This window comes from Antennarius striatus, chromosome 8 (genome assembly GCF_040054535.1).
Source record: "Antennarius striatus isolate MH-2024 chromosome 8, ASM4005453v1, whole genome shotgun sequence".
Classification (NCBI taxonomy): Eukaryota; Metazoa; Chordata; class Actinopteri; order Lophiiformes; family Antennariidae; genus Antennarius; species Antennarius striatus.
This window is the reverse complement of record NC_090783.1, coordinates 3,265,001-3,288,370: the sequence shown is the minus strand read 5'-3', so window position 1 is coordinate 3,288,370 and position 23,370 is coordinate 3,265,001. Positions and strand designations below refer to the sequence as shown.

The window sequence follows — 23,370 nt, the reverse complement described above, 5'->3', positions numbered from 1 at the left end:
GATCTGAGCTCTTCTCACCCCAAACAATCTGAAATCTATTAAACTGATTTTCTCTTTCAAGAAACAAACCTGACTTTCACTTTTTATACAAACTCTTTATTGGTATTTATCCTGTATTTAACTAATGTGTTACACAGAGCATGCAAGCAAGCAGTCTATGAAGAGACACCGTCCTGGTGCACCTTCGGGGTATCACTCATGTACTTAATATGAAGAACATCTGCTGCTCAGTGCAGAACAAGACCACACACGTACATTCACACAGATCTCTGTGTGATCATGTAGGTAAAAGAGATCCGGAATGTACCGGCCAATAAAACACAAAAGCCCAGAGTTACTGAAATGACAGCTGGATAATTGACTTTAATGTGGGTGGAATCCTGCAGGTGTCTCTAATGTGCAGGTGAAGACAGCGCATGCAAGTGTTCAGTTTAACAATTTCATGTTGCTTTATAAAAAAATCGCTTCCTCCTCCTCCTCTTCTTCCTCTTCTTCTCCTGCATTTTGCATAGTAAACACTTTATTCTCCCCCCGTTCCTTTTTTTTTTGTCTTACTCGCCTCCCCTTCCCAGCTCCTTTTCTTTATAGTGAGTCCTACCTGGGGGGGGGGGGCAAGAGAGGACTGAACAACAATAACACAAAAAAAATTAAAGAGACAAGAGACCAAGTGGAGATTTAAGAAAGAGGAAGAGGAGGAGGAGGAAGAGGAGGGGAAGACAAAGTAAAAAGTGATGGCAGGGCTTTAAAGTGCGGTGAGGATTTGTGTGAGATCACCATGGAAACCACTTCTAGCTCATCCCTATTTACACAAACACTAGATCACAATTATTACATCTACTTTATATGTTCAGTTCACACGTTTTATAGTTACAGCAAAACAGTGTTCAACCCGTGCTTTTTTTTAAAGCAGACTCTTTAAGTTAGCGACGCGTATATTGACACCATTAGTAAGTAACATAGCATCCAAAGTGGGGAACTAAGACCTGATCGGAGCAATGGAAGTTTAAAAAAATAAAAATAAATCACTTTGCATCGATAAACTGGAGCTGCAGAGGTTTTTAATCCTCTGTGGCATCAAAAAAAATAAAATAAAAAAGAATCTTAAGGATTTATTGCACCAATAGATATGGCATGGAGCTGGACCACAAAGACTGTATAGGCCTACACAGCACTAACCCACTGCAGACACACCGCCATAGAGGACAGAACGACAGACAGCTTTAAATATCACTGCCTGACGGCGTCGAGGGGATTTTTTTTCTTGTTTTTTTTTTTTCTGTTTTGTTTTGCATCAGTTTGGAAGACGAGACGTGTTTAAGACTAAGTCAGGACTAACTTTGACATGAAGCCATAAATCAGGATTTTCATTCAAAACCACATCCTGAACAGACACGCATATGTATGTGTGTGTGTGTGTGTGGACACATATACGTACGTATTGATCATGGAATGTTCATGACGTAACCTCCGGAGGTCGAAGAGAATAAAACCCGAGTAAACCATCGCGCGCGCACACACACACACACACACACACAGTTAGACATTCACTTTGCACTGAGCTGCTTCACCAGGAGGCCAGCTGGAGATTACTGGAAACCAGCCCGGTTCTGGTGAAACCCAGTCCCAGTGGGACCAAACCAGCAGCTGAAGCCATCTGCAGTCTGATTCTGCGTTTCGGGGGCGGTTTGTGATCGTTGTCGCCGTTAAATGATGGGTTGTGGCTTTAAGTGTCGATGGTTTCAGTCTAAAGGTGCCATGAGATGCCGGATGAGAATTCCATGAATGGAACCGGGCCGGAGGGAAAGTCCGGTCCGAGTCGCGATCAACCCGACTTCACACTTGTATGATGAATTCGGGGTTGGTGTAGGAGAAGCCTTGAAACTCATTCTGGTCCAGGTTCATGATGAAGAGCTTGTCCGTGGGCGTCAGCTCCACCACCATCTTGGTGAACTCCTTGTCGAAGTTGCCGACGTCACGGCGAGATTTCTAAGAGGGAAAGAAGGCGAGAGAGGAGGGGGCGCGTTAGGAAACATACCATCCGAGGAAATGTATGCGTCATTTCAAAAAAAAGAAAAAGAAAGGCAGCTCAGAAAGGCGACAGGGATAGAAGCACAAAGATGAAGGAGGCGAGGAGGATGAATTGTTTCAGCACACGGAAAGACATCTGAAGTATCTGCAGAGGTGGGACGAAGTCGTGGCTGAGCAGGTCAATAGGTCAAGAGCGTCTGCAGTCAGAAACGTTGTGTTCAGGGTCTTAAACAGGTGATAATCCACAGATTATGGAACCTAAACACTTTTATTCTTTCTTAAACAGAAGAATGAGGTCATGGCATTTTATTCTTTTTATGACGGGTCAGGAAAAGGGGTGTGAAAATACTCCATTGATGTCGCATTCTATATTTATGACGTGATGCTAAGAAAGAAAGTGTTTCTGGGGAAACAACAGAAAGAGGAAAACTGAATACAGGAGGCGATCTGGGCGTCTTTCTAGTTAGGAATGAAATATAAAATTTTTGTTTTGAGTGTTTTTTATTTTGTCAGGTATCGTCTAGTCCACACCTCTGATTTGTCTGTAAATGGTTGAACCACAAGGAGTCTAGACTCAGCAAAGACACACTGCATTAGAGGACTGTGTGGAGCAAGTCAACAAAACACAAACACACCCCGCCGACAAACCCAAGAAAACACAGTCAAAGGATGAAGAAGACCCGAGCAACACTTCAACAGCACAGATGCAGAGAGATCCGAGACGAGCTTCCAAAAGCAGAGAGAGGGAAAGTTCCAGTGCAGAACAGACGGGTCGATAACGACAGACCAGCTACAGACCAAACCACAACCGGAAAAAGAATTTCACACAAGGAAGTGAAGCAGTGAGCCCCCAGGCAAGACAGACATGGACACACACACACACACACACACATAGCATTTAGTTTCCTACCTCCTCCTTTAGTCTCATCACAGGGCTTCCAGCTGAAATGAGGAACGGCTGGAAACTTTCCCACTTTTCCCACCGGTCCTCGAACTCACCACCAGTTCAGCTCATATTTGTGCAGGAAGCCGGTGTGAAAATGCAGATTTTGTCTTTGATGCATGCGTTTATTTTGTTTCTGCCTCCCCGATACCCCATCACGTACAGGGATAGGCGTGTTTAATAAATGTAAGATTACATGACAGCTATGGAGCATCCATTACCGGTGTAAAAACATAAAAAAAATATAGCAACATATAAAACTATAAAGTTTATCAAGACTCCCTTCATATGTCCAGATGAGGGTTATTTTAAAAATAATTTAAAATTCTTATTTTTTTAATGCTTTGATATATTAACATTCTCATTGAGATGGCCAATCAGAAGAGAGGAAGCCTTGTGAGGATTGTTAAATAGCAGAATGAATGTTGGAAAGTTTTGTTCTGGACGAAGTTTGGGAAAAAAAAAAGTTTTTTTAAAATTTTTTAATAAAGCTTTAGAAATCTGCATGAAATCAAGTTATCATGATGCAAGTTGAGTGGCGGATGTCAGGAATAAACACCGATCGTTATCTGTTCATACACCAGTCATGGATGACTTATAGAAAAATATATAAATTATTTTAGAAATACTCAATAATATCTGATGGAGGCTGTATGGTATTAGGTTTCATTTTTACTGAAAAAACATGCATTTCTTACTGAGAGCTAAACAAGACTGACACCTCTCACAAAGCGATTGAGGGAAAACAATAAGCTTAGCTTTTAAAAAAAAAAAAAAAGCTAAGCTAAGCAAATTGTTTCCTGACTAGTTTCCAGACAAAAGCGATGAAATGATCTTTCATCCAACTCTCAGCAAGAAAACCAAGCATGAACTCACCAAAGCGTTGAACGGTTTATTTTAAGTGCTTCCATTTTGGGTGTAGGAACAGTAACAAGGCGGACACAGGGAGTCTGGTAGGCACCAGTGAGTATATTATCAGTTTCCAGTCATACAGGACAATTACACAATCCACAGAAGCATCGCTCTCATCCAGAACAATTTATCCAAATATCTCTCAGATACAGAAACTTGATATCATTTCTCTTCTCTATTTAAACCACCGTCACAAAAAGCGCTCGTTTCTTTTCTTTTCTTTTCTTTTTTTTTCCACCTGGCGAGAGATCGTCGTCTTTTATCGGTGAGCGTCTTTCGTGAAACAGAAACAAATCTGGGATGTCGCCGCGTTATCGTCTCCCCCTTTTTTTTAATTTTTTTTTTTTTTTTTGATCCACGCTCCCAAAAAACTAGATTTGACACATAGTTACTGACCTGCGTCGCTATGCACAACTACAAAAAAAAAAAAACACGTCTTCTCTCACAACTCATTTTACACGTGAAAATGACTTTCCAAGGGTACAGTATTGTTGGATAAAAGATAAGCTATAATGCATATTCTAATCATTATACATGTATTGCAAAATGGCACAGGGTGGCTGCCCTTCGTCACAGTTATCGAAGAGAAAATCTCTCCGTATCACGATTCGGAGTCCTATTTTGGCACTTTTGGACGTCCTATTTTTATAAACTAACAATCTATCAGCTTCACGAGACCTGACAGGGCTGACATGTGTAAAATCCTCCAAAGAATGGTTGTTGCTAAGCTAAGATATGTCGTTTGTCATTTTAAAAAAAAACAAAAAAAAAACAACACAGTGTAATGTGGGGACTGTTGCCTGTGATGAATTCAGTCAAAAATCACTTACAATTGTGAAAGAATGCAGGGATGTAAAGATTTTTAACCTCTGGTAAAGAAAAAAAAAATCATCTACGCTCACTACAATACTGACTGAACAGGAATTGTAGTATTTGGTCCTACACACAAAAATAAAGTCAACATTCGGAAACTGATTATTACTCAAACAATCATAGCAAAGCAAATGATCGGTTTTCACTTACACTGTATGAATATTACCAATATGTGATCATAGTACACTCAATATTATCGATAGGTCGTTTATAGTCAATATGCAATTACAGGGAGGGTGAGGCAGAGACAGAGCGGGATGAGGTCGGCCCTGAGGTCAGACGCTAACACGGAAACCTGCTGCCGTTGAGCAGCCAGGAAGAATTCATCAGCAATGTTTATGCACTAAAAAAAAAAAAAAAAAAAAGATAGATAGAAATACGACCAGCAGAGCTGATATGAAGAACAGCAGTGAAAACATGACATGCTATTTAAAAAAAAAAAAAAAAAAAAGTAAACTGAAAACGGTGTCACTGCTGGAAACGAGACGAGTCTCCCACTGGCGACTTGACACACGAAAATCGGATTATCTTTCCAGATTGTTCGCGTTTAGGAACCCGTCTGTCTTTTTTTCATCTGAATGTTACAGAATTTTATTTATTTTTTTGGCATTTTTGAGAGAATACACCATCCAATAGTTATATGAGAGGATTGATGCCACTCTTCACGCAAGTAAATAAGGTACAGGGCTGGCGCCAGAAAGTAATTAGACAAGCTTGGCTTAGTTAGAACCCTGGGGAACCGTTAGTGACGGTCTCCTAAAAATACAGCAAACAGAAAGAAATGTTTAATCGGTTGAAAGCAAGTTCAAAAGTAAAGTGTTATTTTTTTCCAGTTATTTTTTCAAGTTATGCTCATGTTTCTTGAGGGATGGCCAAACCGGACGATCACCAGGGAGCTAATCTGTTAGGAAGCTTTAATGGGCCACATGAATGCAAAAGACAGCTGGGAAGACCTCAGATGCATAGTGTTAGGTGTGTTCAAACCACTTCCTGGTGTCCACATGTGCATTCAAGCTTGTTTTTAGCAAATAAACTCATGTGCATAGGTGTCCATACGGCTGCCTGTGGACATTAACGTCACTCAGACATTTTAACAATCTCTTGTGGATCTGAAGCTACGCGAGCACCTCTGTGCAGACAGGTCCAGTACTAGTCTTTTGTCTTCATCATGAGATTGACTGCTGTAAAAAAAAAATTATATATATATATATATATATATATACGAAATTTAACCTAACACAATTATTAAAAATGGGGAATTTAAACAAATACATTAGCTGTGCAATTTCTGAAATTTAACGTTTTGTTTTTTTTTGTTTCTTCGTCTATGGAGCGTGTCAGGCTCATCGGATTTTTTTTAATCCCAAGCTACGCTAATTGTCTTGTGGCTCCAGCTCTGTAATTTATTTTGCCATTGGATTGATTTAATTCCTCTAAATTAACAATTACAGAAGCAGATAAGCGCATTTCCCAAAATGATGCCGAGTTATTCCGTTGACACCTCATCCTACCGAACGCAGCCTGGATATGAAATCAGCGTTGATTCTATTATTTTCATGTTTCCAGGGTGGTGGGGTTGGGGGGGGGTGGGGTTGGGGTGGTTACTACTGGGACCCAGCGATATGTGGCGTGATCAGTGAGTTGTGTGATGGTACTCAGGATTAACAAATGAGAAGCCTTGGAATTCTTCCTGGTCCAGGTTGGCTATAAGCTCCTGATCTGGGGGGGTCAGCTCTGGGGGGTGGCGCGTGAAAAAGCGATCAAAGTTCTCCGCTTCGCGCCCACACTGCCGTGGAGAGGAGAGGGGGAGGAGAGAGAGAGAGAGAGATGGGAGGGGGGGGGGAGGATGGAGTGAGTTTGATGAGGGATGTGAAGAAAAAAAGACAACGACAAACAAACAAGGAGAAAAAAGAGAAATACAACTAAAACATGGCGTCAACCAATCAAATCCCTCACAGCCGAAACTGTGGATTTCCATTGGTCCGTGTGTGAGCCAGTGACATTTCAGCTTCATCATTGGTTACCACGCTAACAAATCTCAGCTGTGCATTTGTCAGAGCAGTGAGCAATGGAAGGTTATGGTTGGGTTCGGGGTGGGGGGTGGGGTGGGGTGAGCCGCCTCCTAAAAAAAACGTCTCAACGACTTACCTGGAAACTTTCACTTCCTGTGACTAAATGATGAGGTGATGGATAAAGTGTGTGTGTTAGAGATGTTGGTGCGTTCTATACTCACAGCTTTAGGTTTGAAGGGTGGCTGGATCTCTTTATTCTCCAGCTTTTCCCAGTCTATATAGCGGAAGAAGGCGTGCTCCTTGATGTCTCTCTCCCCCTCCGGACCACATCCCAGACGCTTACCTGGATGCTTGGTCATGAGCTGGAAATCACACACGTCAAGACACACGTATGTATCCGTGACAACAGACGTTAAAGCCTTCCTCAAGCTTAGAGTCGTTATTTAGCATCGTCTCCGATTCTCAAGGTAATTTAGGAGGCATCGTGGCCCCGCTTGTAAAGCAGAGGACGTCCTTTAACAGAATGTTCATGCCTGGAATCAACAAGGATTTTTATGACTGAATCCATCAACTGAAGGAACAGGCAACCAAAAATGACTCCCCCAGGGGTATGAAGTGTCTGAATGGAAATGTACAACCTCCAAAAACAGTCAGAAAATGCTGTCGAGTGTGTTTTCTTTTGTTTTTTCGACATGAAAGCCGAGGACAAAGATGGATGAAGTGTTTATTTGTATGAATGACATGTAAAAATCATTATTTAAAATGAAAAATTAATGCAATATCATTATGCATTATTTTAAACAGGTTTGGCGGGCCGGTTTACACATGGCCGCGGTTTGCTCATGCATGTAGGGAAGTGTTTGCGCGCTCACCCCCTTGCAGATAGCAACAGCTTCTTTGGACATGGATTTAGGGTACGAGACGTGATGCTCCATGATCGACTGGAACAGCTCATCTTCATCCTCCCCGTCAAACGGCGGCTGGATGGGAAGAAAAACGCTCCATCGTTTCCCGATCTCGTCTGAAGCGGTACGGACATGAAACGTGTACCAACCTGTCCGGCGAGCATTTCGTACAGCAGCACGCCGAAGGCCCACCAGTCCACAGACTTCCCATAAGGCTGATATGCTATGATCTACAAAGACAACACAATGGGGGGGGGGGGGGGGTTAAGAACTGACAGGAAACGCGTTGGTCCTCCACCTGTCATGGCGGTAACACACCTCTGGAGCGATGTAATCCGGTGTTCCACAAAAAGTCTTTGTGGTTATTCCATCACACATGTTTTCTTTACACATGCCAAAGTCGGCTATCTTTATATGCCCTTCGGAGTCCAGCATCACGTTATCCAGCTTCAGATCCCTGCAGACACACACACACACACACACACACACACACACACACACACACACACGGGTGTTGATCACACATGTGTTTCGCGAGAGTTGTAAAATGTGTGTTGGGATTCCGGTGAGTCACCGATACACGATGCCTTTGGAGTGGAGGAAGAAGAGTCCGATGGCGATCTCTGCTGCGTAGAACCTACAACACACACACACACACACACACACTTTTTTAAATATAAAACATTCAAACAAAGTATTTACAAGATCGGATTAAAATGTATCCCCAGGATTATCCATCTTCCCGTTGTGCGGCAGCGCTTACACAGCATGAGGCTCCTTAAACTTGCCGACCTGCTGGATTTGATACATGAGGTCTCCTCCGTTTATATACTCCATGACGAAATACAATCGGTCCTAGAAGATAGAGATGAAGAGTAAAGGAAGCGATGAATCGGAAAGTGAAGAATCGGGATCTCTAAACGCTGTGTGTTTTGTCGCGCTACCATGGTTTGGAAGCAGGAGTGCAGCTGGGTGAGGAACGGCGGTTTCCCAGGCAGGGCGAGGACTCTCTTCTCCACCATGGTGCACTCCACGTCATCGTCCTGGATCACCACGTCCTTCTTCAGGATTTTGATGGCGTACAACTCATCGGTGCCCTTCCTCTCAGCCAGCATCACCTGATCGCCGGCGGCGGCGGCGACGACAACGACGATGACGACGACGACGAGAGGGAGATAAATTAGCATCCGGGGGTGATTTCATTGCTTTTCCAGCCATTTCTCATCAGGCGTCACCTTGCCAAAGCTGCCTTTCCCCAAAACCATGACGAAGTTGAAGTCGGTGAGTTTGACCCGGTCCTGATTGCCATTGCTGTCGTACTTGCAGACCGAGGAGGAGGAGGAGGAAGAGTCTGTGGGTTTGCCCGGACCCACCCTCGCTCTCTAAAGCGAGACGAAGACGAAATGAAACGCACACGATTATGAGAGGGTGGGGGTGAAATGAATGAATGAATGAATGAATGAATACGCCTCCAAAAGAAGGAACAAGGACACTGCAAATGAAGTCTGATGTCATTTTTTGTGGGACTCACTTCAAATTTCTGTCGCAGCTCCTCATTACCGTCCTCTCCATCAGGCTGCACAGGAACATTAAAGTACTCTCCTTCCTCCTGGGACAGCATCTTAAACCTACACCCCAGGAAGAAAACAGAGCAATGTCAGATATAAGGCAGGATTACCCCAGACGGAGGTGATAAATCTTAGATATTCACCCCCCCCTGTTCCCCTCGTCGCTGTTATTTCTGTCTGCACCTGAAAGGTTTCCAATTATCCACCATCTCCTCTCCTTGTTTTGACATCTTACCATCCATCTACCCCTTGTTTCTGCAGCTCCGAGATCCCGAAGGACAGGGATCCCATGAAGTCGTTCCTACTGGTCAAATCCCAGTCCCACACCTCCACCGACAGCCGGCGGTCCTTGTCGCTTTCTTTTAGGCCACTAGAACGTTGGAGGAACAAGGGGAGAACACTCGGATGAGAGATGTCCTTAATGTAAGTCGAAATGAAAAAGCGCATTACCTCATTTTTTTCTCCATCTAAAAGCTACGGGAAAGAAAATGAAATGGGATGAAAGCCGCTCACCTGAGCACCAAAACGGAAAAAGAACTCATGAGGGATTTGGTAAACGATAAAATTTTTTTTAAAAAGTCTCACAAAGTGAAGGTCTCGTTCCAGGTGGGGTTGAGGCAACATTTGATGGTCTTCGTCTTCTGTTTGCTTTCACTCTTTGGGTCTGGAATCAGCTTGAGTTTGACGTAGGGGTCTGACAGGCCGTTGGGGTCCATGGGCACCAGGTTCTTGGCCTCTTTGACTGCAAAGGGTGGACAAAAAGTGTCAGGAGGAGATAATACCACTTGATAAATACACATTTGAGACCATTTAATGTTCATGGATGGTCTATTCCCTTTTCCAAGGAAGAGCAAATGAACCTGCAGATGTTAGTGAGTCACAATCTGGCCTGAAATAACTCTGACAAGACTTTAACACGGGTTTAGTGTCTGTTTCTGTTCCATAACCACAGCCGAGCTCAAGCAGATGGAGATAACACGTGGATGCATGTCCCAAAGGCAATGTGGGTCAATCGTTGGATCATTGATCGACTAATGGACTTTCCAGTTTTAGTCGAAGGCTGATGGAGCGCCGCGAGTAGCTCAGTGTGTGCCAGTCTGAGAGAAAAGAGTGAGGAAGAAGAGGCAGACAGACGAAGAGTGCACTCACTGGTGACGGTGAGGGTGTCGTCGGTAATCTGCGCTGAGATCTGGATGCGTCCTCTCCTCTCGGTGTGATCCGTCCCGCAAAGACTGGGGACATTGGCAACACACCGCTTGTGGATGTTCATCATACAGTCTGACCACGGCAAGACAAAAACGGGCGTTACGTTTCTTTACTTATGCACCCCACAATTATAAATAAAATATAAGTAAATAATAAAAAAGTTTTTGTTAATATACATTTTTTATATATTTATTAGCTCATTGCACATACATGTTTATATTGTACATTTCTATTTCTTGTGTATCTTACTGCTTTATGTGCTTTCAATTGTTTTGAATTGAATTGAATACAGAGGGGGTGTCAGAACAGAGTAAATGTAAGTAAATATTTGATTCTACATTCTCATAATGCAATAACCTCCACCTCAAACACAGCAATCTTTCATTACCCCATTGGCTAGCACTGTTATCATTCATTTTTGTTACGACCAATAGAAGAGGAGACTAGCTAGCTCAGTGCAGAAATGCTGCAGGTGACGACCTGGGATACTGACAGCATTCATCCCTTATTTTCATGATTAGAATTCACGTTTGTGGGAAAACTTGTGCATTTTAAAATAAGGAATCAATGAAAAGATGACTGTGTTAAATTCCAACCAGAAAAGACATCTGGTTTGTTCACATCAGGCTTGTGATGGAGCTTAAGGAGCTCTGCGTTCAATGATCTTCACACCTAATACGTCTGTCATCACGCCGTCTGCTAGCAGGGAACCTCCGTTTTGGCTCCAGTTAAATCAAACATGTTTGAAAAGAGATTTAGCCTCTGGGAAAAGCTCCAGATATCAACAGTTGTAAAAAATAATAAACCTCCAGAACTTCATGCTTTCATTGATATATGTTCAAGTGGTGAAGATGTAAATTCTCACAGTGGATGCATCTGCAGGAAGTTGAGATGCACAACAAAAATAGAGGATGTAATGTGGCAGCTTGTCCTCTAGATGTCGCTGTTGCCCCGATGCAGAACTCAATATTTTGCCTGCACTCCCTGGAGCCACTGCAGAGGTGCAGGAATTCCGTTTCACCTCCATCATCACGTCTTTTGATTCATGCATTCAACAAATTTCAGTGCTTTACAGATGGGGGTGGTGGGTGGTGGTGGGGGGGTGTTCATTAATTTGCAACTCCTTCTGTCAGCCATCAGTGGTGACATCATGAGATCACAACTGAGCTATCCTTATCCCGGATCCGTGACAGCCTGAGGAACAAACGGCACTAGTCTAAATTTAACTCACATTCTGTACATCCTAAAGATGTTTTTAAATAAATGAAACACACTGCTTCCGTTCAAATCAAGGTGGTCGATATGGGTTCATAAATAACCTCAAAACGCCATCATAAACTGCGTTACGTACTTATTTCAGGGGAAACAAAACTGCTTTCCCTTTTTCTTTTCTTTTTTTCTGTGTATTTGTACAGATTACATGTAAAACATGTAGATAAAACACCTATGGAACATTCTGTGCCGCACATATTTACAAGGAGGAACTGGCAACTCTTAAAATAAAAAGTCTGTGAAGGCTGTAGATTACTTCCTCCTCGGGGTTTTTGTTGGCAGGAAAATGATCAGCAATAAACATCACATCAACGTGGATATTTTGAATATTATAGAGTCGTGTCTCTGACAACAGCTGCAGCCAAACAGGAGACACTGAGAACAGTGAGATGAGTCAAACCGGTCTAGAGGACTTTAGAGACATTTGACTAAAGTTTGCTGTGAATGCTGATAGGAACAAACGAAACAACAGTCCAAGTGATGCGAATGCTTTTTTTATGTGCTCATAAAAACAGATATTTGTGTACGTACGGTCGCATTTCATGCCCTGGTGTATCAGGCCGTAGAGCAGGGAGCCGCAGTGGTCGCAGAAGGTCGGGCTGGAGTACGTGTGGACTTTAAACTTGTGTTTACTACGAGGATCCTGCAGAGAGGACAGAGGAGACGATGTCAGCCTCCACAGTGCTTTTATTTTGTTAGAACAGTCCGACCTGATGCTAAAACACGTCCCACTTTCCCTCTGGTGTTCCATCTCCACATAGAGAGTTTACTTACAGTCACACACACCTAGAAATAGTTTTTTTTTTAAAAAGAGAGAGATAAAATCAGGGATTTTTCTTTTTCTTTGCATTCTAAACGAGCTTCTTCTGTCGCTGATGCTGAATGATAAGGATTAGCTCGAATTAATCCAGATTGTGCATGAGGTTGAGGTCCTGGAGAGGATAAACCATGAGAAACGTCTTAAGACTTGTGATATTTTTACTTTTAGCCCCTCCAGGACAACAGAAGCGAATGGAACTGAGTTATTCCTATATTTATTTAAGATGAACACATAAAGAATACCGACTGAGAAAACAGCTCTGGTGTTACAGATTAACACATTGATTGATGAACCGGAGACCCATCCAAGGGCGTGCCCCGCCTCTCACGCCCCGCTGCCTTATGGGAACAGGGGGTGGGGGGGGTACATCAGACAAACTGGCTCATTAACCTGAAGCAGCCAGGCTGCACATTCCCTCCTTCCTGACACGTCTCCATCTGATTTGATTCTGACAGCTCAGCAGCAGAGATGACCGGAGGTTACATGTGTGTGTGTGTTCAAACACAGGAGGCACACGGATGTACACAAAAATCCCTAAAAACACATGCACACCCAGCCTTAACTCCACACAGAAGAGATCTTCACGTTGGAATCTTTATTCTAACATTTATTTAAGTTATTTAAGCTCTGAAGAGCCGACCTGTTTGGATTTCTAAAACATATTTAATGTTTCCATAGAGGGGAAATTTGCTTCATGGCTGTTTTAAGGAACATGTTTTTTTATTGTGCTCCAAAAGCAGCTGCAGCTCAACACGGCCAACAGGAAGAAAAGCGGCGTCCTTCAGTCGCGTTAATGGTTAACCGGAACGCTCAGCGAATCTCATCAAACTGATAAATGGAGTCTTTAACGTATGGAATCCTGTTAATGCGACATTCAGTACAGCCCCCCCCCCCCCCCCCCCCCCAACCCCTTCCACCAGTGCTCACATCAGAGGCGGGTCCCTTGTCGGCCCCCGGACAGGAGAAGGTGACGAATTCATGGCAGCGCTTGTGGACCACGAAACAGCACACTGCGGAGAAACAGAGACATGAAAGCAAAGGTCAGCTCAGCTTCCTGAAGACGGCGGCACAGTGGCATCCCATAATAATCAACACGTGGAGGATGAGGCCTCAGATGCTCAGATTGACAGCGGCCAGCGCCCGCCACGTTCTGCTGGAGGGACGCATGGTGAGAGGCGAACATCTGTTCATATTTCAGTCAAACAAATTAAAACGATAAAAGAATTAAATACGAATTAAATATTAAATAAAATACTGGCATATATGCATCACGTTTATCCCTCTAATACTTTTATTTCCGTCATATTTTTATTTATAGCGTTAAACCAGACCTGGGCAAACTGCGGCCCGAGGGCCACATCCGGCCCTTTGCACATCCCTGTCCGGCCCGCGTGAGGCCAATCGTAAATCACAAACAAATTAAACAAATTACATAAATTAAACACCATAATTTCAAACAGCTTAATATAAATATTTACAGAGTGTTTTATTCTCCCGATTATCAGTAACAGCTACTCAAAGTATTTGATTTAATGCATTTTGCAATGGAAGTAGAATTAAGTTTGTTATCGTAGGTGTGGCTCTCTGACACAATTCAGGTTTCTAATGTGGGCCCTTGTGGCCCCTGTGTTTCACAGTCAAACTCTCTAACATAACTTTAATCTGTGTTATAAGACACGCTCGTATATAACTTTAAACAGACACGGATTTGTCAGAGGCAAAGCATCCTTGGAAGTTTGTAATCCTCCAGCGCCCTTTCAGCTCATTTTATTGCTTATTGCCTTCAGTGTAGATGAGCTTATATTTAAAGCCCCCATAGCGGGACGTCTCATCATCACAGGAACATTAAAGCTGCAGCAGGAAACGTCCCACAGAGTCGGATCCAAACGCACCTGGTGGTTTGACTTTTTAAAGTTGGCCTAAAAAAAACATCTGTAGCGGAAGCATCCGGTGATTTAATTTTAGGTTTGCGCCATCAGTCGTATCGGGGGCAATATTTTACACGTTTTGCCGCTGTGTGATCCGAGGCGTTCCGAATTGGTTGATGCTTATCAAAAGGTTAACATCCGCGGGAGATAAAATGCTAAAAAGCTAATTTAATTCTCCTAGAAGAATCATTAACGGGTAACATCAGAGTGGAGAACCACACACAAATAGAGAAGGAAACATTAAACCACGGCTTCATGTTGTTCTCTTTACACAGATGAATGGTGGCGATTAGCAGTTAGCTATCAGGTGATCAAGACTTTTTTTTTCTCTGGCATCTCTGAGTTGAACAATCGGGCTGTGAAGGAATAATTCCAATCATTCGTCCGGTACTTCTGAGCACATCAGCATAACCCAAGGGTTTAAAGTGAAGCTGTTCATCAGCTGATGAGCTCCGCTTCACTCCTCAAGTTCCCTTTTGATTGTGACGTTGATTGGAAAAAGTTTTTTACTCATACTTTGTTAATAAAGTTCGTCAAAGCTTTGGTAACCTCTTGCGGCTCATTTATATTCCGTTTCCGTCGACAACGGGATTAGGGTTAGGGATCTGTGGTGTTCAAACGCCCGTCTTTCAAGGTTGACATCTGTTCATCTAAAAAAAAAAAAAAAGGAAAGGATGTGCGCGAGAGTAAATACGTTCCAAGCAAGATGGAATGGGGCAGGATAGAAGAAGATAGGGGTACAATGGGGTACAGGTAATGTAAAATGGGATTCTATACAGGTGGTAGGACAGGAGACAGGTATGATGGGTCGGGATAAGTCAGGATACTATATAATATACAATCAGATCGTTAGCTTAGCGAGAATATCTCCACCTTGGGAACAACGAATCAATGGTTCTATTGACCGTTGAGGGTGGGAGAGTGAAAAAACGAAGCCGTTTCGTCTATATTACCGTAAACGCCACAACGCTGGGGGCTTTCAATGGCGGCCGATGTTCGGATGTCTTTGTCCTCGTTCTCATGGACCCGACTGCAAAAGTTTAACACAGCTGATCCCGAAAGTTTGTTAACCAGAACCGGGTAGGAATATCTAGGACATCTTTAAATCCTGATCTCAACACCTGTCCGAAAGGAGGTTCTGTGTTTCTATTAATAACCACCTGCCGTCTTTGGCTCCCATCAAGTACGGTGCCCCTCAGGGGTCAGAATTGGGACCAATTATATTTTATTTTCTAGGCTTTTCCTTGAACATATTATTCATAGAACGACGCCCTCATGCGTTTTTATGCTGATGACTGAGTTACCTACATCTACCTGCACGAGGTCACGGCATTTCCTGTAGATCGGGATTTTGAACCGCCGGCCATTGGCTCCCAAATCTGTTTCAGAATTCATGATGAGATCTTATTACTGACTTCTAACGCTCCAGCGATGTCTTTTGACTGTTAATTCCATGCAAACAATTTTGGTGCCTGTAATCCTAGGAAAGAGGACTTTTATCCATTCCTGAGGAACGGCTGAAGGCTAGAGATGATAGAGCGTTTGCTTTCAAAGCCCCGAAGCAATGGAAAAATCTGCCTGAGGAAATCAGGTCAGAAGAAACAGTGACCTCTTTTAAATCTCTTCTTCTCTGAGAGGTTTCCTTCCTTCTTCTCAGTTTCGTTTTGCTTCTCTTTCCATATTTTATTGCCGTTTTTCATTGAATTATTCTCGCTGGTTGTGCAATTCATTTCCCCGCCTGTTGCATTGTTCTTTATGATTTCCTGTTGTGTGAAGCGCTTTGTAAAATCTATTTACAGAGCTGCCCCGCAAACAAGAGACCATTATGATTATTTTCATTATGAACCCAACAATTTCTGTCTGGAATGGTATAAAAATTTCAGTTGTCAATTAAAAAAAACGTGTTCTAAAATTCCCTGAAACCAAAGCTGGAATATTCAAAATTACCCGGATTCACAGAAAATAATCATATTTGCCTTCATTGGGAAATTTTGTGCTTCTGTTTTTATATTTATTTCACAAATATTTAGGATTTTTGGCTGTTGCTTCATTGTCATTACTTTGAGTTTTACAGTAATGATCACCTATAATTATAAATGATTGATAATAATACTATTATTGGATACTATTTCAGAATAAAATAAGCATTTTTTTGTAGTAACTCACATATGAATATGCATCTCATTTTATGTCTTATGATATAAAAACGGATTTTGAAACACATGAAACACATTTTCAGATCATCGGTTTAACTTTAAACAAAACGTTCTGGGTCGGATAAATAAAGCATAATCCATGATCTGCAACACCAGACACTTCAGATTACAACCACACACACACACACACACACACACACACACACACACACACACACACAGACACAGGGTGACATTACGCTCTGGTTTAATCTTAATTATTCACATTCTCGTTACATTTTCATGAGGCGCCGCGGCGACTGGCTGTGCTTTTCCTGTATTTCTAGCAGTCAAGCAGCCGACTGTTGATATTTGTTGAGGTGTGACTGTTTGTTTGTGTAGGACAGAAGGTCAACCACGTCAACGGGCGCCTAGACGACCTACAAAGACTGGCGTTTCTTTATTGGTACGGCTCTATGTCAGTCCTGAGCGACAGCACAGAGAACGCCGTCGCTCGGGGGTAAAAACACAACTGTCCAACATGCAAATGAACACACGCTGTGATCACGGGGACGGAACACACACACACACACACACACACACACACACGGACAAAAAGAATGAAACAATGAGAGGAAAAGAAAGAATGAAGGATAAATTCCACCCAACAGGGAGAAAGATAGACTCAGTGTGTGTGTGTGTGGGCAGGAAGGGATGGGGGCACAGCTGGGTTTGAGGCAGTGTGAGGGGGTGGAGAATTCATTTGTGTTTCAAGTGTGTCAGAAAGACAGAAAACTGGAGCAACAGAAAACCCGTGAACGATGGAGTCACACTTTTTTGCTCCTACAATGTCTCTCTCACACACACACACACACACACACACACACAAGCACACACTACAGAAAGACAGGCCCAGTGACCTGCCGAAGAGGTCTTAGCTCTGTTGCCTAGCAACCAGGCTGAGCCCTACGGTCGAGTCTACACCCGCCCCGTTTTGTGGGACTGACAACAATAACGACAAATCAGAGCCCTTAAAAATAAATAAATAAACACACACACACACACACACACACACACACACTGGACCACGTGACGAACACTCAGGATGACAGCGGGCCAACAGTTTCACATCGACAGGAACATCGGGACGTTCCCTCCATCAGACGACGAGCCGCCGTCGCTCAAGCATCGACACACATGGCCACTGTTGTTGTTGTTGTTGTTGTTGTATCCAGGAGGACAACGATGAATTCCGATGTGGAGGCAAGAGGCAGAGCAGATTCAGGGAAACCTAGAGGTGATCAGTTGTATTCAGATTTTTTTTAAAAATAAAATAAAACCAATTATAAATACATAAATAAAAACTTCCTGACAGGAATAATGCAGATGAGGGCGACCTCTGACCTGTAACCTGACCCGGCCTCACATTATTAAGTGTGAAATCGCCAATCAAACCGATCGATTGAAATCCATCTCTCCGGTTTCTCTTGTTAGATCTGGAGATATTTCAGATCTAACAGAATGTTCCCTCTATGTGGAAATAAAAGTATTTCAAAAATGATCTCCACACTGGTTCATCTGGTTCTACAACTGACACTGACATTATGCTAATTATAACGGCATCATCCAAATTACACGGGGACCAAATTAGAGTGAAAGTGACTTGGCTGCAGGTCTTTATTTATTTACACATCCAGCCGATCAAAGCGGCGTTAGCGTCGGTAGTTTGAAGTTTGTTCTGAAGATCGAAAAGAACAATATTGACTCTATATTGGCTCGATATCTATAATGGTTCTGTGTCTTGCTGGAAAACAGTTTTCAGTGATGATTAGAAGGCAGAATTCAAGCCTGGGATGCGTTGAGAATTTTTCAAACACCTGCACCACCTGGGCAGCTGTCAGTAAATACTCCCTCAGCCCTGGAGGTGGAGGCTGGAGGTAATTAGAGGGGCGGATCGGTTTCGGCTCCGATCGAACAGAGACTACTTAATCTGCTTTTGTTTGTTTGATAGCAGTCTGATACCTGATATTAGCGGCCGGCTAGCATTAACCACTGTGCAGGCAACACAAAGCGACAGATCAGAATCTAATTCTAATGTCTTTCCATCTCTACCATTAGAGATGCATGCTCAAACTAACCTATGCTATGAATATTATTTATTCCTTATACTGGCCGGCATTGATTTATTCATCCTGGGAAAAAAAAAAAATCAATCCACTTATGAAGCTCCGCTCTCAACAGGACATTATTGCAGCACTCCAGGGAAAACCAAAACGTTTTTCTTTTTTGGTGCTGAAGAACGTTTTGGCCCCGTCTCCAGATCATCTGAGTGGGTTGACTCGGTGCATCCCATCCTGGATCCTTTTCCATCTCGTCTTTGAGGCTAACGCTAGCGGTGTTTACCATCGACTGCGGCTAGGCTAGTGGCAGCGATCCATTGACGTCAGGATGAGTCAGTTTACCTCCACAACACAAACACACGTCGCTTCACTGACGCTCGCTGTTTGAATGGGAGCATCCTGCACGCATCCACACACACACACACACACACACACACACACACACACCCCAGGAACAAAAACCAGAGCTGTGTCTGTGATCAACGTCGATAGAAATCGATACACAACGTGAAAAACACACAAACAAACATCCTGCATGTTAATGAGATCCTCATGAAAAGAGTTTAATAGTTTCATATCTAACAGCAGAACAGCCGCCTTTGACCTTTGACCTCGGCAGGTGACCAATCAACAAGTGACCCTTAAGTTTCTTAACGTAACCGGAACAAATTATTTTCAGTTTTAACATTCCATCGCCTTGTTTATCAAGTTTTCATAAATAAAATACTTTTTTTTTCTATTTTCTATTCATTATTTTAATATGAAATTATTAAAGGATTCATCTGTGCCATAGAAATAGAAAATATTGTTTGAGAATCTTTTATGTTAAACACAGAAAACGTGAGGAACAGAACGACAGAAGCAGAATGAAGAACCAGGATTGTTCAATTAATCTACTCAGTAAAAAATATTGACTGTTTAAAGTACGATTTAAATGGAAATTTGAAAGGGAAAATTAAAAACTAAAATAAATCCAGGTATTAAATGTACAATCTAAAGATAGAATCTGACTTTTGAGGAGTATATTTTTACATTTTTATATCATAAAATACAGAAACACCTTCATGGCCACGTTGGAATCAACCTGACAATTCATTACTGACAAAAACAGGAATTTTGATAATTGATCTAATTTCAGATTTTCAAAAATAGAACCAATTTCCAGCTGATTCCACCTTTTCTTTGTCTTCCTGTTTTCAAGTTACACACCTGTGTAATTTTTAGAAGGTAGTTAAGACGAATACGTTCAAAAGTGTTACCATAACGACCAAACATGCGCGCTTAAAACCACAGAATTATTTCATCACCCGTTCTTGTTTCCTTTGGCTATAATTTGTTCATTTCATCTTCATTCCCATCAAGAATCATCCCGGGGTTGTTTCCCAGACATTGACATCCAGTTATCCATCGTGACATCTGCCATCTACTGATAAGGGAAGATCTGACATCATTAAAATTCACTGTGAAGAACCTCACAGACGACCAGGCGCTGCACTGTGATCAGGCGCACAAGAAAATGTTGTTTTTTCCAGTCATCTTGTCACCAGTGAGTCTTTTTAATCAATTTCTGACTGACAAACCTTTCAAAATTTCACTTCAACTCCTGATCAGGATTAAAATTCAACCGCGGTCTCCATCCAGTCAACGACACCTCAAGATATCTCAAGAACGACGCGAGCTGCATTTTTAAAAATATTATTCTTCCTATCATCTTTTCATTTCTAATCTGGGCACAAAGACGAGATTAATATTTGGTATTTTACGCGTTTGTACTTTTTTTCCCCCCCCACAGTTGAAAAGCAGATTTTATCTTCGAGTCGAGGTGTAAAAATATGTGAATAATCACAGATCTCCTCAGCAAGACGTGAGCAAACAGCCGTCAGAGACACGCCTCCAGAAGCCAAATAAGGATGTAACGTATGATGAAAGCCAAAGACTTCCTGGTCAGCTGACGCGCTGCACGCTGGTGGAAGATTTTTTTTTTTTTAAATGCTGTAAATATCCTTTAGAAACATCTTTACTGATGAGGTGAGATCAGTTCAGATCAGAACCACCTAATGGATGAACCAGCAGGATGTTCATGGTCCCCAGAGGACGCTTCCCAAGCGTGAACTATCATCAAGTCAAAATTCTAATCTCGGTCCAACCCTTCAGCCTCAATTGGGATTAGCATAATTTCATGTGTTTGTCATACTTTTACATGTAATTTAAATTTCTAAATCTAATTTCTTCTTTGTTTTAAAGATGTAAATTGTGTGAAAGTTGCTTTATAAATAAAGTTTGATTGTTACGTGGAAGCACACATGATATTAGCCTTTAGCTGATGTAATTTCCTGCATGTGTAAAGCTTGTTTCAACGTGAATAAAGTTGTTGTCGTTTTTTTTTTGGTTAATCAGAATACTTCTTATAAAACTTCCTCTGATCGGTGAACAAGAAAGGAAAATTGATCTTCAGAATCTGATAATCTGGGTCAGTCTGACAGGAAATGACATGAGAGCGACTCTTTTCAGCTTCAGCATGTAAACACACACATGCACGCGCGCACAAACACACACACACACACACACACACACGGGTCTACACATGCACATAAATGAACACCAATGAAAGAAAAGGTAAAGGCGGGGAAAATAATGCTTTAACTTGCAGAGCAGGTATTCAAACACACCCAAAATGCACAGAAGAAACATCTGAAACAAAAAAACAAACAAACCCCCCCCCCCCACTGAATCTGCCCTGCATGTCAGAACAGGTTCACACCAGTTCACTGACATTCCACCAAACCAGGAACACGAACACCCTTCACATTCCTCTCATTCCCCTCAAGACGCCTCTGATGAACACGATCCTTCACCTTCCCGCCATGATACAGTTTCTCTGGTATCGGGCAACACAAGGGAAAAGAATCGGAATAATAATAATAATAATAATGATAACTTCTAAATAATTCAGAAACAATGCTTTGAATTTGGGAGCTCCGCCTCTCTGGCCTCCTCCGTCACCAACTCGTAAACAAGCCCCGTTGGGAGGAAGTTGCAGGGATGTGGCGACGGACCGAACCAAACCGGTCCACCTCGAGCACGTTTGATATTCAATACGTCCTCCTGTTTCTGCACCACTATCGCATCTGGAGCTCCAGACTGGAGCTGCAGCGTCTTTGACATCAGTACTATGGGTTATAATGGTTGAACTGGAAACCTTTAAATAAACAGCCGGCATTTGTTGGCCAAAGACGACTGGCCACGGTGCGACAGGTTCAAGGAGCATGGGAATTATTTGTGATTGTTTTTGATTGTTTCCTTCTAAAAAATCAACTCAGTTTTATATATAAAACTTTAAAATGGTGACAAACACCCATCAAAACATCCCACAGACAGGGCGACGTCCCAGATGTCCCGTTTAAATAAAGGTCAAACAATCCTGAACGCGTCGGATCAGCTTTGGATGTCGGTTGCTTCGTGTGTAAAGAAGGTGGGAAATAAAAGAAGGATCCACCTTTAAATCCATTCGCCTTCCTTCTTGACTACTTTCCCCAGTCATCCTGCATTGACAGTCGCACAAACAAACGCACCCCTTGACGACCCAGACTTCACGGCGGAACCGTTTGGGGTACAGCAGCGGTCCTGATAACATCCTGAGGCGGCCGGCAGAGGTGCGGCCAAACGTCCATGTGGGTGCGAGCGTCTAAATCTGACAAAATAATTCACTTCAGTGGGAGGCGGGCGGATAAAAATGTACAAATCAAACAAGTTCCTCAAAATCCAGTGAGAACTGGATCTTGCAGACAGACTTGAGTGATCACATGACCTCCAGATCTCATTGGAGGCTTTAAGACTATTAAATCCACAACTGCCCTTCAAGCCAATCCATAATTGGACCTTTTTATCTCTTTTTTTTTTTTTTTTTTTTAAGCCCCCAGTCCGGCGCCACCTTGATGCCGACCTTTTGACCTGCGAACCATCAATCCAACATCGCCGACTCAACAAAACCCGTTAACGGCAGCGGCTCCACCTGCGCAGGGCTGTGATTGGTCGACACCTCAAGAGCATGTGTTTACACCATCAGAAGAGTGGAATTCACTTCTGCTGCCGCTGAAGCATGCAAAGACTTCATTTATCTACCCCCCCCCCACTCCTCAGCCCCCCATGCATTTCCTGTCTCACTAGCAGAACTGTGGTCAAATGAAGAGGGGGGGGTGGGTTCAGATTTTGTACTGCAAATGCCACAACTGACACAAGATGGGGGGGGGGGTTCTGAAGCGAGAGTGGATGGGGAGGAAGTGAGACTGTCCTCCAGACATGTGATGTGATGGGGGGGTGGGGGGGTGTCACTATGTTACTGTAAGAGCCTGTTTATGAAACCATTCTGTGCTGAAGTCCGTGTCTAGACACACACACACACACACACACACACACACACACACACACACACCATTCCAATCTGACTTTCCCACTCCATCTCCTTCCCGTTTTCCAGTCGTCTCAGCTTTCAGAGCTCTTCTCCTCTTACGTCTCACACCGTCTCCTCAGCTTCTCACTCTCATTTCTCACCGCTGGCGAGCGCCTGCTCACCAGTTTGACACCTACACCAACAGGTCACTCCAGCAGACACACACACACACACACACACACACACACACACAGCAGA

The 23,370-nt window shown here is 42.9% G+C and overlaps 1 protein-coding gene across 3 annotated transcripts in view; it reads right to left on the bottom strand.

Moving 5' to 3' along the window:
• Positions 1 to 86: 86 nt before the first annotated feature.
• Positions 87 to 23,370, bottom strand: part of LOC137600852 (protein kinase C beta type-like) — a 24,330-nt gene continuing 1,046 nt past the window's right edge. The window contains exons 1-16 of one of the 3 annotated variants that reach the window (XM_068322712.1): positions 22,219 to 22,358; positions 13,467 to 13,549; positions 12,251 to 12,362; positions 10,391 to 10,519; positions 9,827 to 9,983; positions 9,477 to 9,611; positions 9,205 to 9,301; positions 8,909 to 9,055; positions 8,618 to 8,791; positions 8,437 to 8,528; positions 8,248 to 8,310; positions 7,992 to 8,130; positions 7,823 to 7,903; positions 7,641 to 7,748; positions 6,990 to 7,130; positions 6,336 to 6,542 (exon numbers count right to left, since the gene is read on the bottom strand). In XM_068322712.1, the coding sequence (XP_068178813.1) occupies positions 6,390 to 6,542; positions 6,990 to 7,130; positions 7,641 to 7,748; positions 7,823 to 7,903; positions 7,992 to 8,130; positions 8,248 to 8,310; positions 8,437 to 8,528; positions 8,618 to 8,791; positions 8,909 to 9,055; positions 9,205 to 9,301; positions 9,477 to 9,611; positions 9,827 to 9,983; positions 10,391 to 10,519; positions 12,251 to 12,263 (1,629 nt within the window). In that variant the 5' untranslated portion in view covers positions 12,264 to 12,362; positions 13,467 to 13,549; positions 22,219 to 22,358 and the 3' untranslated portion in view covers positions 6,336 to 6,389. Of the gene's footprint in view, positions 1,987 to 6,335; positions 6,543 to 6,989; positions 7,131 to 7,640; positions 7,749 to 7,822; positions 7,904 to 7,991; positions 8,131 to 8,247; positions 8,311 to 8,436; positions 8,529 to 8,617; positions 8,792 to 8,908; positions 9,056 to 9,204; positions 9,302 to 9,476; positions 9,612 to 9,826; positions 9,984 to 10,390; positions 10,520 to 12,250; positions 12,363 to 13,466; positions 13,550 to 22,218; positions 22,359 to 23,370 lie in introns of those variants that run through there. The other 2 variants (XM_068322711.1, XM_068322710.1) reach the window with 2 other exon arrangements.